Raw genomic sequence first — 19,003 nt, forward strand, 5'->3', positions numbered from 1 at the left:
TGTCTGAAACTTAGTGTCAGAAACCTTAGCTGCTATTCATTGTTTGTGAACTAGCAGTTTACAGTACCCCTGGAATGCAGTTGGTTTAGATTGTGTTCCATTTGTGTGGTCCCAGTTTAAAGTGTTGTAAATGTGACATGTCCTTTTACTTTTTTTTTTTTTTTTTTTGGTTAAAGCTTAGTATTATTTTAAATTTAAAGCATATTTATGGGAATGTCTCAGTGCCAGAGTACTGGGTGCTGGCACATTATTTTCAGTTAAAATTCAGTGTAAGGGATGCTACTATTGCTATTTTACTGACGAGAAACCTGCAACTTAGATTTAGCAACTTACCTAGTGTTACTCAGCCCCATAAGTGACCAAGCTGGGATTTGAACCCTTTTTTTCTATCTCCTGCAAGCCCCAGTACAACACAGCTGCTGTGATTTTATCATCCTACAGATGTGATTTCACTTAGCTATTAAGCCTTGCTTCTGAATACTAAAAATATACAAATTCCTGGTACTTGTTTTTGTATTTTTGACTGTTCTCTGCATGGGTTCTCTGTCCTGCATGTTGAAAACAGTGTTTACTGAAACAGCCTTATTGCAGCAAAGGAAATTAAACTCTCTCTCTATATATATGTATATATATCACCCCACAATTTTACGACCCAAAGACAACGTGATTTTCACTTTTTGTTTCTTTCCAATCCAAGTCCACTGTGAAGAGGAGCACTTTACAGAGAATGTAAGATCACAGTTTTGTATTGGCCTGAGCTTTGTCTCTGTGGCTGTCTTAGTTTCTTTCAGCCATTGTTCCATGGTTGTAGCTGTGCAGGGCTAGCTTTCTTCCTAATCTAAGTTTGATTTTTGTTGTGGTTTTGTCTCTTCTATTTTCTTTTGCTTCCCGACACTTCTTTCACCCCTCCCCTCCCCCACTTCTTTCCCCTTTCCTTTTGAGGGAGTGAGGAGCTAGGTATTGAGAGAACTGAGAATTGCCAAAATTTGGCGGAGTTTTTTTTTTTTTTTTTTTTTTTTTTTTTTTTTTTTTTTTTTTTGAGACGGAGACTCACTCTGTTGCCCAGGCTGGGGTTTAATGGCTCGATTTCGGCTCACTGCAACCTCTACCTCCTGGGTTCAAGCAGACTTGCCTCTGCCTCCCAAGTAGCTGGGATAATGGGCATGTGCCTGTAATTAGCCACACCCTGCTAATTTTTGTATTTTTAGTAGAGACAGGGTTTCACCATGTTGGCCAGGCTGGTCTCGAACTCCTGACCTCAAGTGATCCACCCGCCTCAGCCTCCCAGAGTGCTGGGATTATAGGCGTGAGCCACTGTGCCTGGCTGGATTTTGTTTTAATTCATGCTTATTATTTTGAGTGAGCTACAAACCAAACCTCACACTCCAGATAAAATAGAAGGTCCTCCTAAATGAAGTGCCTCCATGGAACATTAGCATTCACTGTGGAATCAAGGCTTTCTGTAATTGTAGCTTAAGTGAGAAAATGAATATTTCATCTGAATTCTCATGTTTTAGTTAGATTGTGAGTTTTTTTATTATGAAGAATAAAAGCAAAACTTTGTAATTAATCTTTTTTTTTTCTTTTTTTCTGAGCAATTTGACAGTAAGAGCTGGAAGCTATAAATTAACCGGAAGACAAGGGTGTCTAAATTTTGTCTACCCATGGGCCTGTATTGGCGACTAGCCAGGCGCCTGAAGGCTGCTCTTAATTTACACTGAATAGAAGACACCTGTCTTGTCTTGCGCATCTTTAACTTGCTGCCCAGCTCGATCTGCATTGAACGTGGGGTCCCGGAGCCTCCTGTCTGAGGACTGGCCTTCCTGAGAGTTTACTTGGGAGACTAATATATCAGACTGTTTGTGGTGTGGCCTCTGGACAGCTTCTGTCCTAAAACCTTTGTGAACATCACATTGACCGTAATGAGAGCAGCGTTCATCCAGCTACAGCACCTACACCTGTTGTGGGATGCCTTACTGATACAGTCTTTGCACCGTTGTGAGGTGGGTGCCATCATCCCTGTCTTAAAGATGAGGAAACTGAGGCTCAGAGAGGTTACTTGTACCACAAGTAAGGAAGTACGTGAGTGGGAATGGGAACCTCAGTCTCTGACTTTTTCCTGTTGGTACGTGGCATGTGGTTTATTCTCTGAAAAGAGAAAGGATCCCTATTGTTTCATTTACTTCTTTTTTAAGAGAGTAATTTGGAAGAGACTACTGGTGATCGATTCATTTGATTGTTAAAAGCTAGGCAAGATTTTTTGACTTTATTAAGAAAGGGAAAGCATTTTAGTTATGTTTTTATAGACATAATGTGGGTTCTTTTAATTCTCAGATTAATTAGCTTATTCTTTGAACTTGCCAGCTTTTCTTTATTAGGCAAGCTGAAGTAGTGTCAGAAGAAGCTTGGGGACCATCTTTTGCTATTAGCTTGGCAGTGTTCCTTGTAGCAGCATTGGCAAGGTATATAAAATTTTTGTTTTTCCTGCTTATCCACATAGAGAATTAACATGAATAAAATTTCAAGCATGACATTCCTGAAAATGAGGTCCTTGGACAATTTAGGAATGCTAACTTAAGGAATAAACATTGGTATGCACCATTAGGGAAGACTTGGGGTCACTGCCAGGGCCATCCAGGTAAAATTCTCCAGATAAACTGGTTATACAGTTTCCTAATTACTGGAATGCACCTACTAAGTCCCAGTTTACAGGGCCCCCAAGCAGTGAGGAAGATGTGGGACAGAGTAGTAAGCATGCTGGATGTCTCACCTTGTGGGCAGAAGAATCTTACAATTAAGTGAGAACTTAGGAACATGGATAGGGAGTTAAGATTTGCCATTGTTACGCTAAAGTACATCCTTTTCTGTATTTTTACACTAAAGTACAAGCTTTTCTGTATTTTTATACTAAAGCACAACCTTTTCTGTATTTTTATACTCAAGTACAACCTTTGTATAGATCCTTTGATATCTCCACATGACTTGATTTTGAAAGTTATCCTGCACTGGATCAAATTAGTGCACTTTAAGATGGCAAATGTTTCTTCTGTATTCGTTTTCAATTCTTAAATTGGATGCAAATTTAGCAGCATGTTTACTTCATAAAAACCTCAGAGGGCATATATATGAACTTCACAGCTGTGTGTTGTTGGAAATTCTTCTGCCTGCTCTGGGGTCAGCCACGTGGTTGACTGTGTATAAGAGGCTTTAGAATCATGTGTCTCCATCGGAACTGGATTGCCTCTGTGCTTAGGTCTAGGAGACCCTATTCCAGCAGGAGCTTTGTCCACACAGCCAGTGACTGCCTGGAGCAGGCTTTTCTCTAAACTCCTGAATGAAGTAGCACTTAGGATTCTAGAAAAAGAGGTGGAAGCCCTTGCTTTGGTCCTAGCTCTGCTTGACCAGAGCCTAGTCACCTAACCTCTGCAACTTCATAACCCCTATTTCTAAAATGAAGCTACTTTTTTTGACTTGGGAAGGTCCCAGGGTTATTGGGATGCTGAAAGGTCACGTTTTATGTGCACATGCTCTGTAAATCACTGCTTTTTATGTGGATATGTTGCTTTTGGCGATTTTTTGAGGCAGTGTGGCTGAGTGAAAACTGGTTTTTGAAGTCAAATAAGGTTCAGATATTTTTTAAAGATATTAACTTAATTATTTGTTTTTATTTTTTAGGGGCAGGTTCTTGCTCTGTCTCCAGGCTGAAGTGCAGTGGTGTGATTATAGCTCACTGTACCCTCAAACTCCTGAGCTCAAGTGGCCCTCCCACCTCAGCCTCCCAAGTAGTTGGGACTTTGGGCGTACCACCACTGAATTTTTTTTTTTTCTTTATTTTTTTGGTAGAGACTGGGTCTCACTGTGTTTTTCAGGCTGGTCTGGAACTTCTGGTCTCAAGTGATCCTCCTGCCTTGGCCTCCCAGAGTGCTGGGATTATAGGCGTGAGCCACTGTCCTTAGCCTGGGTTCAGGTCTTAAGTCCAACATTCATTTAGCTGTTTGACTATGAACATTGATTTCTTCTGTAATGCTTACTTCATGTGTGAGCATGAAGTGAGATACCAAACATAAGTCTTTTGTATGTAGCATGTTTTAGTGCCAATACATGTTTCTGTGTGTAGCTCTCTGTGTCAAGATTTCTCTGGCACTTCCTGCTTTAATATAAGATGCATTTTAGAAGATTTAAAATGTGCAGTGAATGGATTTTATATCTTAAAATTATGTTGCAATGGAGTGCCAAGAATAAAACAACTGGGAACCAAAAGCCCGTGAAAGTTGAATGAATGCATCTTGTTTCCTGGTTGCTGCAAAGGTGGTACTAAGCCAATAGATGGTGCCATGATATCAGGAAATGAGAAAATATTTACTTCTAAAATTCATCATATTGTTACAGGGAATGTAATATAGTCAGCCCTTGCCAGTTCTTAATCTATTCTAATTAGATTGGATTTTGTTTTTGATTCTGTGTAAAAAAATATTAAACGCCTTTTATAGACAAAATGGTGAGATATTGAATTAATGTATGGGTGCTCTTCCTCCTTTTTTCCCTGCTCTGACATTTTACCACAAAGTCTCCTGATTTGAATTGTCCTTAGCCTACAACCAAGTAAAGCCCTTGCCAGAGCACTTTTCAGAACAGTTAAAGGAAATGCTAACAGTTTAAAGTTCTTTGCTTTAAACCCCACTGAGAGAGAGTGAGGTTAACTAGCTCATCTTTATCTGCTCTTGTTTCAGAATTAGACCAGAGTGCCCCTGCTAAAGGAAAATGCCTTTATATGCTTATGACCTAGTGCTTGATGCCTTTTACTTCCTCATTGGTCAGACTACGTGGAAAGTCATCTTAGGCATCAGAAGGCTTTTCACTGTGTAGTTCATAGAACGAGGGATTTGCTGTTAACCAGATCTGGGTTCATGTACCCGTGCTGCCATTTCTGGCTGCATGACTTTGGGTAGCCTCCTTCCTTTCTGTGAATTTTAGCTTCTTCCATCCATACAATGAAAATAATACCGTCTAGTCCATCAGTTAAAGTGGAATGCCCTGAAATTTGGGAAGTTACTTTGAAATATGGAGCTGAGTAAAGGGTGCCTTTAAGAGACTTGCCAGCTCCCTCTACCCTGCACTCCCACGGCAGGAGGCAGAGTGTATGCCTTGCACTCAGCTTTGGTTTCCCGGTGGGGCCTCATGGTGCAGGGGACTGATTAAGATAGGCGCATTTTTGGGTAATTTTCATCCTCCATTTTGTCCTGTGAAAGGGTAGGTGACACCTGTGTTTTAGGGAAAAAAATGTTCTCGCTCCATATCTTGTGACATTTCATTAAAATGCATTAATGAAATAAAACTTTTCACATTTTAGGCCCTGATTGTTAGTCTTTTCTGAAGAATAAGTGTTTATAACCTGTCAGTTCAATGAGATGTTGCAGTTGCAATTATAAGAAAAATCCCTGTTCCCTTCAAGTGGTGTTTTAAATTATTAGGGTGAAATTTAACTCCTCTTTGACTACATTACATTTAGAAAAGGAACTCCATTTTTTGAGGAATTAGTTTTTGAGTGAAATTGTTGAATGCCTTACAAATATTTTTAGCATATTAAATGGAATACTTTTTTTTCAATTCACTGGGAATAAAAGGTAGACTTTGACATTAAGGTACATTTACTGATGAAAAGGAAGCATTCTTCCCCCTCATGAGGGGTTTAAATGTAATACTCAGTGCTTACTCAGGAGTGAAAACATCAAATTAAACTGTTTATGCTGACAAAGGACAAATCTGGATTTCAGCAAGCGATGCAAGATTGTCTGATTGCTTGGCTTGCCTCGCCAGGAGCTTTTGGCCAAGACTTATAATGAAATGCATGCATACAATTAAACCATTTAAAGCCGGCGTGTGCTCTACCGAGCAGTGAGAGGTGCTCCACTGCTCTCTAGTGGCTGGACGTGGTCCCCCGGTGCCCAGCTTGTTTTATATTCATCAATCAGCTCTGCACACATTGGCATTGTCGGCCTCCAGAGCAAGCACCAGTACCAGGAGACGAGGCCTTGGAGGCAGGAATGGAGTGAAAAATGATCCCAGTCTGTGGGTATGTGGAAAGCACCAAATTTTACCCAGAATGAGTGGCCAGTTGACTAACAATGAGCAAGTGTGAGTAAGCGTTCTGTCAGGGAGAGCTGACACTGATAGATTAGAAAGTTCTGTGTGTGACTCTGTTATCACCGCATACATCTTACACCTTGGCAGGCCACGGTGGCAAACAGGTCCTTGGCTGCTTAAAATGGACCGCTCTTTAGCAGAAGGAGCAGCTTTTTTTCCTGAGAAGATCTGGTTAAATTGATTTGGGGAAAAGTGGTAGAAATCCATTTCCTGCTGCCTCTCATGACTTCATGACTTTGAGAAAGAAATTCTGAAGACCTCTGTTTCCATGAAAGCTGCCAACCCTGGGACTCGCTGAGAGTGATTGTATAAAATAGCTGCCTGGGGGGCCAGGATCTTGTCGGAGAGGAATTTCATCAGCCCGCTTTTCTTGAGCTTTTAGTGTCCCCAGCATTTTGCTTTACACGCGCCATCTTGTGCAACCCTCAGAGCCACTCTTTGAGGAAGGCGCCTCCTGTCTTGTGCCCCTTGTTCAGGGAAGGAACCTAGTTCGGTAGGGCTGCTGTGCCCCCTGGTTTCCGGTCGCAGCATTCACGTTGTGCTTAATGCAGTTGCTTGTGCCTCCTGGAGCAACTTTGGCAGCTTTGCAGAGCTCAGAGTGATGTACACAGCTAGGGAGCACCAGGTCTGGGCCACCTCTTGTGCCTCTTGGTGTTCCCAGAGCCTGCCGCTGCTGTGTGGGCACCTGGGAATGGGTTGTTTGAAGAAAGAGTGGGAAGTTGCCCTTCTGAAGGGTGCATGAGCTTGATAACCCATGCTTCAGAACAGGACTTAGGTTTAAAGCTTGGCCCCGCTTCCCGTCGACTCTTGCCATGGGCAAACTATTTGGAACCAGTTGAGTCTCAATTTCCTTGTCTGTAAAAGGGGCAAATACTCCCAGTACTTGAGTTCAGGGTCCAGGACCTAAGACCCTCAATAAATATTTTCCCCTTCCCCAGTTTGAGAGTTAGTGAGCATCTTATTAGAAAAAGCAAATTTCTACCTTTCAGGTCCTTCCTAGCTTTTGACTTAGAAGCAGCAGGTTTTAGGAAATTATTTCAGTCTTACTGTTTCTTTAGCATATCTAATAACATAGATTATAGAATTGCTAAGTTTGTTGAGTATTTTAGTGAACTCTGACATAGAAAAATAACACATTTTTAAATGTGTAGAACAAGTAAAAGCAATATCTAGATTGTAAAATTTCAGATTTCATCCTGAATTGGATTGTTCTCTCAGAAAAAGTTAGTTTCAAAGTGAATTACTAATCCTGCTAAGCTAAGATCGAAACACTTTCAGAGGTTTTAGAAAATGGAGACTAATTTCAGTTTTTTTTTTTTTGAATGAGACTATTTTAAAATAAATGCTGTTATAACAGATACTTGAGTGGCATTGCTAAACAGTGAATGGCATATGTTTAATCATTTAAAATATTTAACTAAATTCCAATCTCATTTGAATTTCCAAGCAAAACAACACAAATTAACTATATCCAGATGTGTGTGGTAATCGAGCTGAAATCTAAAGAAAAAGCAAGTTTGAAAGCATGCTTTTTTGGGGTGGGGAGCTAAGAAAAGATAGCTCCATCTCCCAGGCTTACTTGCTAATCTTGATTTCAAGCATTTGGCTTTGCTATTTAAGAGGCAAACGTGGTGGAATGGAAAGAACATCGCACACTTTAAATTCAGAAAGATCTGGCTTCAGAATCCCAGATTTGCTTATCACTGGCTGTGTGATCTGGGCACGTTCCTTATCTCTGAGCTTTATTCTCCTTTTGTAAGTGGGACTGCTACTACTTGCCATGCCTGAAGAGCAAACAAAACTGATGTGACTCTGCTGTGAAAGTTCTTAAGTACTGTGTGCATCTGTTGTAGTTTGTTCAGTGCTGTGTTTGCCACAGAGTACACTTCTGGATAAGTGGGGTCTAGCCCCATGCTGAAATGCTCAGAGGACTTCATTATTAAGATGATTGTACCTCTAAGACAGTCCTAAGGAAGCCCTCTTAAGGACGGTGAGAAGGAGAGATTGGGGTATTTGTTTGTGATGATTGATTGCTGCTGTTCTTTGGGTCTGTTGACTCATGCATGGATTGACCTTTAGGCCCTTGTATACAAATTTAAGAAATAAGCTGCCTGCTGCTGCTGTTATACAGAAAGACTATGACAGCTAGCAGAGTCTTGGTCTTTAGCTTGGTTTTTCCATCCCCTCACAATGTTAGATTTTCTCCAATTTTTTATACCTTAAAAAATTGCTATTAATGTATGCACTTTGAAGAAAAATTAAAAAATACAAGTAAACAAAAAGAAAATAAGCTTAATATTTTGATTTATGTGCTTCCAGGTTTGTATAATATATAGTGCATAAGTGTATCTGTTAAGTTTGCTTTGGAACATGTTTTCCCCCACTAAATATTATAGCATGGATAGCTTCCCATTGCCAAAAAAATGTATTTCTACTTTGTCATGTTTAATGTCTGTGTGTATAGTATTTTATTGTTGATTTTCCCTGGCTCCTGGTTGTTGAACCTTTACATTTACTTCCAGGTATTTTTTTTTTCCCCTTTAATCTAAACAGTGATCTTTTAAGATACGTGACTTGGGTACTTGTCCATGTGTTTCTTTAGAATAAGTTCCTAAGAGACTTGCTGGTTTGGTGGGTATGTGTAGCTGTGTGATTTCCAGTTGATGTTTCTACATTGCCCATTAGAATAGTTCTATCCATTTCTGCTGCTCCAAGTGTGTCAGAGTACCCATTTGATCACACCTTTGTCAGCACTGTTATTCTTTTTAATCTTTGCTAATTTAAAAGGCAAAAAGTAGTTATTTTACTTCAATTCGTATTTCTTTGATTGCTAGTGAACTTGATCAGTGTTGCTTAATGTGTATTGGCCTCTGCCTTTTCTCTTTTGTAAACTACTGTCTTCTCCGTTGGAGTCTTGATATATTTATCTGTGAGCTCTTTTTAGTTATTAATGTTGTGCATGTTGCATGTATTTTTCTGAGTTTCAGGGTTTTCATTTTACAGTCTTAGAGGAGCTAGTAATTTTGTTTATAAGCCAGTGGGCCTGCTGTTATAAGATGTTTCATTTTAACAGACTGGCTGGAGGTGTGGTCCTTGTGGAAATGGTGCTTGGGACCCCTTCTCCCGGGGCTCAGCAGATGCAGGCGACAAGAGGGTGGGACCCCTTCTCCCGGGGCCTAGCAGATGCAGGTGACCCAGAGTGTTGTCTCGAGGGTCTGTGGGTGAGTCTGGCCCTAACACAACTGGGAAACAGGCCGGGTGCTCTTTCCAGGACTCCACAGGGCATTGGTTGCAGAGGAGCTCTTTGAATGAGGACCTAGCTGGAGCAGCTGTGGAGTGTGTGCAGTGGATGGGGGAGGGCCCTGCAGGTGAAAGGGAAGGAGACATTTGTCCTTCCTGCCTCCCTGTCTCTCCACAGCCCAGCTCCTTGGTGGGTTGGGGTGGCGAGTGTTGAGCAGGGTATCTAGGTGGGCTCAGGGGAGGGCAGTTGATGCAGGAGGTCAGTCTGAGGGGACTAGGTAGCCATCATAGTGTCCTTACTTATAGTCACCTCTCTAAGTGCTGGTCACTGAATTGCACCTTGTTTTTCTGTTTCAAAGAGCTTTGTTCTGGAAGCAATACTGGGTACTCAGTAACCGTGGGTGTGCTGAAAAGGCAGGCTTGGTGAAGGTTGCTAGGGAGCAGCTTCATGGAAACTACTGATGAGACTGGGAGTGTCAGTAGTGTTAATATAATGCAGAAATCCAGGAAGGGCCGTTCACTCCTGTGATATCACAGTGGTTTGGACTGGACTAGGACGTACAATAGGACTTGGTTTTGCGGTTTTAAAGCCCTTTTTCCTTTTAGAAAATTGAACTGGCTTTACACTTGAGTTTGTCTTATATTCAACCTAGTATGGTAAACTAGGCAATAAACATTGCTTTACACCTTATCAAGGCATTTACTGCTATCCTCACGCCTTCAGGGGCAGCTCAGAGTTTTTTCCGGCTCCCTCATTTGGACAGTTGGCCTCACCTTTTTGTGCAGCTTACTTCAATAAGCGTCTCTCCTAATGCTGCCATGTGTCAGAGACTGTTGGGGATGAGGGCTGTGGATATGAAAGGATGGACAAGTTGCAGAGATGAGAGTGGTAAACCCTGTGGCTGGGGGGTGACCAAGGAAGGGTTCTAGGAAGAAGTGTTCTCTCAGCTGGAGTTTGAAGGGTGACTGGGAGTTCTGTGGACTCTCGGGGCAAACGGACTGCCATGTGCAGTGTGAGATAGGCTTGAACTGGCATGGGCATTTAGGAAATCATGGGCAGTGTGGTGTTGGTGGAGTATCAGGGGTGTGTATGGGGGATGGGAGGGAGCAGAAGGAGGTAGAAACCTGGTCATGGAAGGTCTTGCATGTCCTCTCTCAACTGTATTGTGGTATATAGGACTTTCTGTATGAGAGCGCGACATAGGGTCACAGCTGAGACAGGAATCCTGCCCCTGTGCTTGTTTCCTGTAGTCCTAGACAAGGAGCTTTCTCACGTTAGTGGGTTGCTATGAGGATGATGAAATGACCTAAAATAGACTGCATGGCACCTGGCGGGTGCTCAGCAGAAGGCCCTTGTTCTTCTCTTTGGCTTCCTTCTCCTCCCAACTGGAGTAAGTTCTCTGAGGCCTCACTCTTGCATGTCCTCTCTGACGTGCCTTTCCTTCTCTGGCATACTCGAGTGTGCCGCAGAGACCCAGTGTTGGCCACACTGTCCCCTGGCTTTTCTGTGTATCTGCTCTTTAATGGGAAATCCGACAGCTCTGATGTCTAAGATGTCTCTGCTTTTGGAATAAAAACTCAGAGCAAATGATCCTTCAGAAGATTTTCACCTTGGTTTTGTTTATGAAGAGGGTGCCAGCTTAGGTAGTTGATGCTGAAATAACAGTGTCTCAGGGCGTTGTTAGTGGTTTATGGGGAAAGAGGATATAATATTTTAACATTTTACAGGTCACATAGTGGCTGTAATAGAATGGCATTTGACTGGTGATTTATTGTATATGGTTTTGGATGTTGGACCAGTATCTAGGAAACTTGAATGAAGTTATCTTTAAAGAATACTGGTCTTAGTTTACCATCTTTTTTTTTTTTTTTTTAAATGGCCAACTTCTTGTTCCTTGTGTCCCCCACTGCATTGCCTTGAAATTATGTTCTCTTGTCACTTCAGGCAATTGCAGTTGTATTTTAAATTCTCACCCCAGTTTTCTAAATGGCAGACACACATTCAGAGGTACCTACAAACCTGTTGACAGGTTTTCTATCTCCAAACACTTCTGTGTGTTTCTGAAAAGGGGGGCGCCAAAGTCCTCCTTTCCTGAAAAGCTCGGAGCAGGAGCTAATTTGCAAGTGATTTGGAAATTATTTTTAATGTTGAATTTCCCTTTCAAGTTTATTTTGGGGCCCACTTGTCTTTGATTTCATGGGAAGCAGAATCAGGTTGGGAAGCTCCTGCTTTTGAGAAAACTTCTCGAGAGTGTGTCTGTGTGTGCCTGCACGTGTGTATATATATATATTTTTTTGAGGTACAAAAAGGGGAAGTCAGAAATACAGTGTAGTAAAAGTCCCAAGTCCTATGTTTACTTGTCTTACACCTTTCAGCTCTAAAAAAAACATAACAAAATTGCCTGTCTGATAATGTAGAGAGCCTCCCCACACTGGAGAGAGACTCTTTTGTTCCAAGAGTCTGTGGGTTTAGTGTGTGATTTCCACTTATAGAAATTTTGTCTGTAGTATTGTTTCTAGGCAGGAAAAAGGTTTTTTGTTTTGTTTTGTTTTGTTTTTGAGACAAAGTCTCACTCTGTCACCCAGGCTGGAGTGCAGTGGCGTCACCTGGGCTCACTGCAAGCTCCGCCTCCTGGGTTCACGCCATTCTCCTTCCTCAGCTTCCCACGTAGCTGGGACTACAGGCGCCGCCACCACGCCCGGCTAATTTTTTGTATTTTTAGTAGAGATGGGGTTTCACTGTGCTAAGCAGGATGGTCTCCATCTCCTGACCTCGTGATCCGCCCGCCTCGGCCTCCCAAAGTGCTGGGATTACGGGTGTGAGCCACCGCGCCCAGCCAGGATTTAAAGAAATAATTATTTGGGGAGGGAAGTATTTTTCATTTCTTAAATTATTGAGTGAAGGTGAGCAGAAGGAAATATATGTGCCTAGGATAAAGAATAGAGGCAAAAAAAAAAGAAAAAAAATTTACTGTGAAACTGCCAAAGAAAGGAATGGCCCCGGAGGAAAAAACAGCTAGTGATTTTTAAGGAAAAATGCCTTTAAGGTAAGCTTGTTTTTCTCTTTTAACAATTCATTACAGTTTTCCACAAGTTGTTAGCTCCTAGCTAAATACCTGCCTTCTCCTTGTCCTTTTTTAAATGTTTATTTCGGACCTCTGGTTGATCACCCTTGGGCTCTTCGTGGAGATACTCCTGGACTTCTTGGAAGAGGCCAGCCTGCTCACAAATGCTCTGCAGGATTGGTTTATATCTAGAAGTGTTTTTTGCTGAGATTCTTCATTTGCAGTTGCCTCGTTCATTCATGGCAGCTGTCTTTCGCTTTCCACACAAAACCAGCTTGCTTTTACTAGTAAGTCTGAGACTGGCTCTCACCTGGGCCTGAAAACAGCAACTTAGGTTGCTTTTCCCCGTGACCCCTGAATCTCAGAGTAAACGTGTGACTCACAGAACGTTGGTGGAGTTTGACCCTGTTTCCACATCTTCAAGGACATGTTTACTTTGAAATTCAGAGGTTTGTTTTGCTGAATTTGCTCTCGCCTATGTGCTAGTTTTATCCGAGTGTACTAGTTTTATATCTGTTTAATTTCTGTCTCCTTTTCAGAGGGCTTTTAATGTCCCTTTAGATCGCCATTTTAGTTTTTTTTTAAAAGGAGAAAAAATTGTGAGGGGGGGAAAATGGGGTTGCCTTTTGCTCCCAAAGCCTAAATGAATAGTCATTGCTTGTAATGCTGGTCTACACTTGACGCTTCCTACTGCTTTAGATGTGATGTATCCGGTACTGTGAAGGTAATGATCCTCAACCGCAGCAATATTCCCTAACAGGAGTATCTGTCATATTCATCGGGATTACCATGTTCATTGATTTGTGTCTGTAAATCTGCTGTTTCTACCCTTTAAATTTGATCTATAATTGGACCTCCTTAAATGGTTCAGATAAGGTAGTCTGTATTTTCTCAATGCGGCGTTGCTGTCAGCTTCTCCTTTTTCATTATACATTCAGCAGACTTGATAAAATCAGCAGGACACCTCATTTGAAACTGTTTAATCGCTGCCTTTTTCTTTTGCTAAACCATTGAGGTGGTCAAGCGATGTACACAAATCATTTTAAATAGAAAATATGGTTTTCTCTGTGACCTAGCTAAATAGATAGTGTTATGCAAAACAAGTTAAAAAGTAATAAATGCCAAAAAAATCTTCTAATTGGAGTAAAAAATTGTGGGCAACTCTATCCTCTCTCCAAAAGTGGAGTATACTGAAATATTGCCAGGACCTGTAAAGACAAGATGATGATTTTCTAAGGATTCTCTGGTTTTTGAACAAAGCAAATTTAAATTTTCAAGGAGTGCTGAGCTGCCTTTTGCGTCCATTCAAAGGGAGCCCACACTTATTCGTAATGCCTTTACATCCTACTTTTGTAGGGATAAATTTGCTATCTGTTAATGTCTATGCAGCATAACCTTTCAGCCATTTGCTATTGTGATAATAAATTTTTGTTTCTTTGTCATTTTGTCTATTCAGCTGTTACTCTTCAAAGTACAAACTAAAAATAATAGCTCCAAATAAATGCCACATAATAAAGTGTTTTACAGTTGTAGCTGGAATAACCTGGTGGCTGCTGCTCGCAGTTCTATTACCATTGCTGGTGCGGTAGTTTCTTCCCTGCGTGTCAAGGTGACTCTACCAGGGCCAGCTCATTAAAACAATCTTTTCTTTCGAACTGGCTTGCTATTTAGCGCTATACCCAGCAGCCTGCCAAGGCACAATATGGGGCACTAGACTCACAACATAGAACATGGGAGATTATGTGGCAGTCACTGTTTGAAAAAAATCCAAATTCTCCATAACCTCATTTTCATGCTTCAGCATTTTATTGTGAATAATTTACAGTTAAACCTGTCAGTGGTGGAAGTAGGACCAGTTGCAGATTTACCTTAGATAGTGGTAAGTGTGACTCCGGGCTTTTGAAGAGCACTGTTTTCACCTGGTTTATGTGGCCCTGTGGAATTAATATTTACACTGCACTTGAATGAGACACCGGGCATGTTTTGCTGTTTTTGTTGCCCCTAGGTAAACTTGAGATGGAGAAGCTGGTATATCATAAAATACACTAAAAGTGCACCTTTTTCTTACAGGTTCTGGCTCCTTGGCAGCAATGGCTGTATTTGAAGATAAGTTTAGGCCAGACATGGAGGTATGTAAGTCCCTGCAGTTTTATTCTCTTTCAGAGATTTTTCTGGTTTTGTCTTGAACATTTACAAATTGATTGTTGATTCCTCCCGAGCTTGTACGGCACTGTTGTTAGTTGGAATGTTCTTTGGCACAGATGGTCTCTTTGCCGAAGAGACGAGCTTCCTTTTGTAGTGGCCCAGCTGTGCCCTTCCTTGGGCTTGAGGCACCAGCGCTATCCAGCTTTTTGCTCTGGGCTTTGGGCTGTCTAGGAATCTTCTGGACTGTAAAGGCAGCGACAACGTGGAATGTTTTCTTGTGCACCAAGCTTTCTGTGTCACGATATCTCAAAATGACAGGTTTTTCTGTTCTTACTAAGAATAGAAAAAACGGTGTATGTCTTTGTATGTTACAGAGACATAACCTGAAAATGGAGGCAGTTTTAAAAATCCCTATAGGTGATTCTGCATCTGGCAGAAGATGGGGACAAGACCATGCATGTGGTGGAATCATCTCAGAGTGTAGTGATCTGGTGTCTCAGATACATGTATGAGAGATTCTTTTATTGTATTTTCTTTGGTGGTGGGGGAAGGTGGTATCTTCTGAATGACACTCCACTTAAGTCTACTTTAATGATAGATTGTCCCCACCCCACACATCTTCAGGACAAATACACAGCTCTTCCATGGTCACTGTCACAGGAATGTTGGATATGCCTGGATCCATCATGGTACCACGTTATTCCTCCACGGCACTACATCCTTGCCGCTAAACCAGCATTCGGCACATAAGCTTTTTTGATGGTTATTAATTTTTTGATGGGGAGTATCAACTTCTTTTTAACAATTAATAGGTAGTTTATGAGTGGTTTACCCTATTTCTTAGTATATAGGTTTCTGCCATTTCTGACTTTGCAGTATTGTTTAGGGGCCAGAGGGTGTCTCTGGGAATTGCTTTTTGACAGTGCCTTATGTCCAGTCATCTTTGGAAAAGACTGCATATTAAAAATACTTTGTTCTTCCGTCATCTCATTGTCATTGGAGCACCAAGTGTCGTTGGAACTCTGAAGCTCTCTCTGCCCTTTAGGTTCGGACCAAGTGCTGTCAAAGCCAGAGAAAATAGGATTAAAGATACTGATCAGCCAGGACAGACAGGGGTTTTCTGCAGGAAGCTGCGACACCTCCCCTCGGTACATGGGGGCAGCTCAAATAAGTGACTTGGTCACTCTGTCAGATTCCTTCCCTTCTCGGATGCTGCAGGAATTAAAACATAGTGTATAGAATGTAGGGGTTTTATACTAAAAATGATGGTGTCTTGTTCCAATTAAGAATAGTAAACAAGTCCAAGTATAGACTATAAATGAGATTAGGATTCTGTTCTCATTTCTCAATGTGAACAGTTGTTCCCATATCAGCATTATTTTCTGTTTGGCCTTCTTAAATACAGAGAAAAAATAGGATATATTAATACTAGGTCACTTGAAAAAGAAAAGAAAAAAGTTCCCCAGTCTTCTAACTACAGGAGAGGAGTTCCTAAGGTTCTACACATCCATTAGAATTCACAGAGGTACAGGGAGGCAGACTCGGAGTTTTGTTAAGAAAATCACCTCAGTAATGCCAAATCCTTCTTTAAAACACATTAATCTTTTCAAATCTTCCTGAAAGCTTTGATTGGACTTGTGTATTTTTTTTTTTTTTTTTTGAGACAGAGTCTCGCTGTGTCGCCCAGGCTGGAGTGCAGTGGCCGGATCTCAGCTCACTGCAAGCTCCGCCTCCCGGGTTTTTACGCCATTCTCCTGCCTCAGCCTCCCGAGTAGCCGGGACTACAGGCGCCCGCCACCTCGCCCGGCTAGTTTTTTTTCATATTTTTTAGTAGAGACGGGGTTTCACCGTGTTAGCCAGGATGGTCTCGAACTCCTGACCTCGTGATCCGCCCGTCTCGGCCTCCCAAAGTGCTGGGATTACAGGCTTGAGCCACCGCGCCCGGCCGGACTTGTGTATGTTAAATAAAAATGAGAATTGCAGGAAAAGTTGAGAGTATGAGGTACATTAGAAGTGACTTAATTTTACCTTATTTAGAGTTTGGATTTGAAATGGTTCAAAGGCTGTGAATTTAATATTTGATGTGATTTTGGGAAGTAAAGGGGAATGTCAGCATCCCTTAAATAAAATTGATACTATCAATCTGAAGAATGTTTCTTAGATCAGTTGCGTCCATAACTGGGAGCACTTGGTTCTGCATTAGCTGTGAGACCTTGAAACAGGTTGGCCATATTCTTATTTCACATTGATTATTTAAATGGACAGTTTTAGGTGACTGGTTTTTATTCACTTGTTATTGAAACCACATGCACACTGACAATCAGTGAAAATCACTTTATTTATTTGAGACAGTCTCGGCCGGGCGCAACAGCTCATGCCTGCAATCCCAACACTTTGAGAGGCCGAGGTATGGGGATCACTTGAGGCCAGGAGTTCGAGACCAGCCTGACCAACATGATGAAACCTGTCTCTACTAAAAATATGAAAATTAGCCAGGCGTGGTAGCAGGCGCCTGTAATCCCAGCTACTTGGGAGGCTGAGGAAGGAGAATCACTTGAACCTGGGAGGCGGAGGTTGCAGAAAGCTGAGATCATACCACTGCACTCCAGCCTGGGTAACAGAGCCAGACTCTGTCTGAAAAAAAAAGAGGGAGAGACAGAGTCTCACTCTTGTCACCCAGGCTGGAGTGCAGTGGCATGATCTCGGCTCACTGTAACCTCTGCCTCCTGGGTTCAAGCAATTCTTGTAGAGACTGGGTTTCATCATGCTGCCCAGGTGGGTCTGGAACTCCTGAGCTCAAGCAGTCTGCCTACCTTGGCCTCCCAAAGTGCTGGAATTACAGGTGTCAGCCACCATGCCCGGCCGAAAATCACTTTATTAAGGTGAAGATGGTACCTTCTTCTTTAGTGGTTGAGTTTGAAAGTAAACAGAAGGCACATAATAGAATAACAGCTGTCAGCAGATAATTGTTTAAAGATCTCAAGAGATGTTAGTAGTTAGTAGGAAACATTTATTGCAAAGACCAAGCCACTAACTGTGCTGACCACAGTGTTTGCTTTTGGTGAATATTAAATGAAGGCCGAGACTGCCTAGCAAAGTTGAGAGGACACCATTTTAGATTCAGCCAAGGTAACTGTCATTTCTGGTTCTGCGTTTGTATAGAACTCATAACAAAGACATTTTGGTTTAAAATTTCCAAACTTTTACTTTTCCTTCTTTCCAGGGAGACTTACTTTCTGTGTCCAGAAGCCCAGGATAACTTTTCTTGCCTAATTAGAGACCACAGAATTGGGTGACTAAGCCTGCTGTTTCCTTTCAGTGTGGAAAGGCTTCTGGATGTGTCTCAGACAGAAAGCCAGGAGAACAGCACTGCTGCCTTTCACACCTAGAATGGGTTGCCAGGACAGTAACTGCCACTCACTCACAGAGAATTGCGTTGCAAAGGGGCAGTTTTAGGCTGTTGTAATAACAAATTTTTTAACCAACAGTAATTTTTAGGCCAGACTTATGAAACAAACTCTTGGCTTTATTGTTAAAACAAATAACAAAATAGAGGAAGCCCAAAGTCTTTCTGTTTCCTGATCTACAAACCTGTACTTTGGATAGTGCTGGGCCTTTGGACTATAATATTTATGGAATACAAGTTCCTCCCACCTTAAAAACCTTTCTTGCATTCTCGTCATCTCTAGCTGCACTGTCCAGTGCTAACCTCAGGTGGTTATTGAGCGTTTGAAATGTCAATTGAGAGGGTCTGTAAGTGGAAAACACACACCAGGTTTCAGAGACTTAATGCAGGAAGCTTTTAAAACATCTCAATAACTTTTATACTGATTATATGTTAAATGGTACTGTTTTAAGTATATTGGCTAAATAAACATATTAATAAAATGTCATCTAATTCTACTTTTTAAACTGTAGCTATTAGAACATTTATTGGGCAGGACCAGCCTATCACTGTATTTTGAACTTGTCATTTACACATTACATTTAAGGTTTCTGCCATATCCAGGTGCCACCTGCTCTATTAACTTTTTTGAAAATTTAAATTAACTCTAATAAATTAAGGTATATTTTACATATAATAAAGTGCACAGATCTTTTTTTTTTTTTTGAGACGGAGTCTCACTCTATCACCCAGGCTGGAGTGCAGTGGCGCCATCTTGGCTTACTGCAAACTCTGCCTCCTGGTTTCACGCCATTCTCCTGCCTCAACCTCCCCAGTAGCTGGGACTACAGGTGCCTGCCACCACGCCCAGCTAATTTTTTATATTTTTTAGTAGAGACTGGGTTTCACCTTGTTAGCCAGGATGGTCTCGATCTCCTGACCTCGTGATCCGCCCGCCTCAGCCTCTCAAAGTGCTGGGATTACAGGCGTTGAGTAAAGCGCACAGATCTTGAGTGTATATCGT

At 41.7% G+C, this 19,003-nt stretch overlaps 1 protein-coding gene across 1 annotated transcript in view; it reads left to right on the forward strand.

Moving 5' to 3' along the window:
- Positions 1–19,003, forward strand: part of PSMB7 (proteasome 20S subunit beta 7) — a 63,226-nt gene that overhangs the window by 17,080 nt on the left and 27,143 nt on the right. Inside the window, 1 exon segment of the mRNA NM_001265663.2 lies at positions 14,520–14,578. Within this exon segment, the coding sequence (NP_001252592.1) occupies positions 14,520–14,578 (59 nt within the window).

This window comes from Macaca mulatta, chromosome 15 (genome assembly GCF_049350105.2).
Source record: "Macaca mulatta isolate MMU2019108-1 chromosome 15, T2T-MMU8v2.0, whole genome shotgun sequence".
NCBI lineage: Eukaryota > Metazoa > Chordata > Mammalia > Primates > Cercopithecidae > Macaca > Macaca mulatta.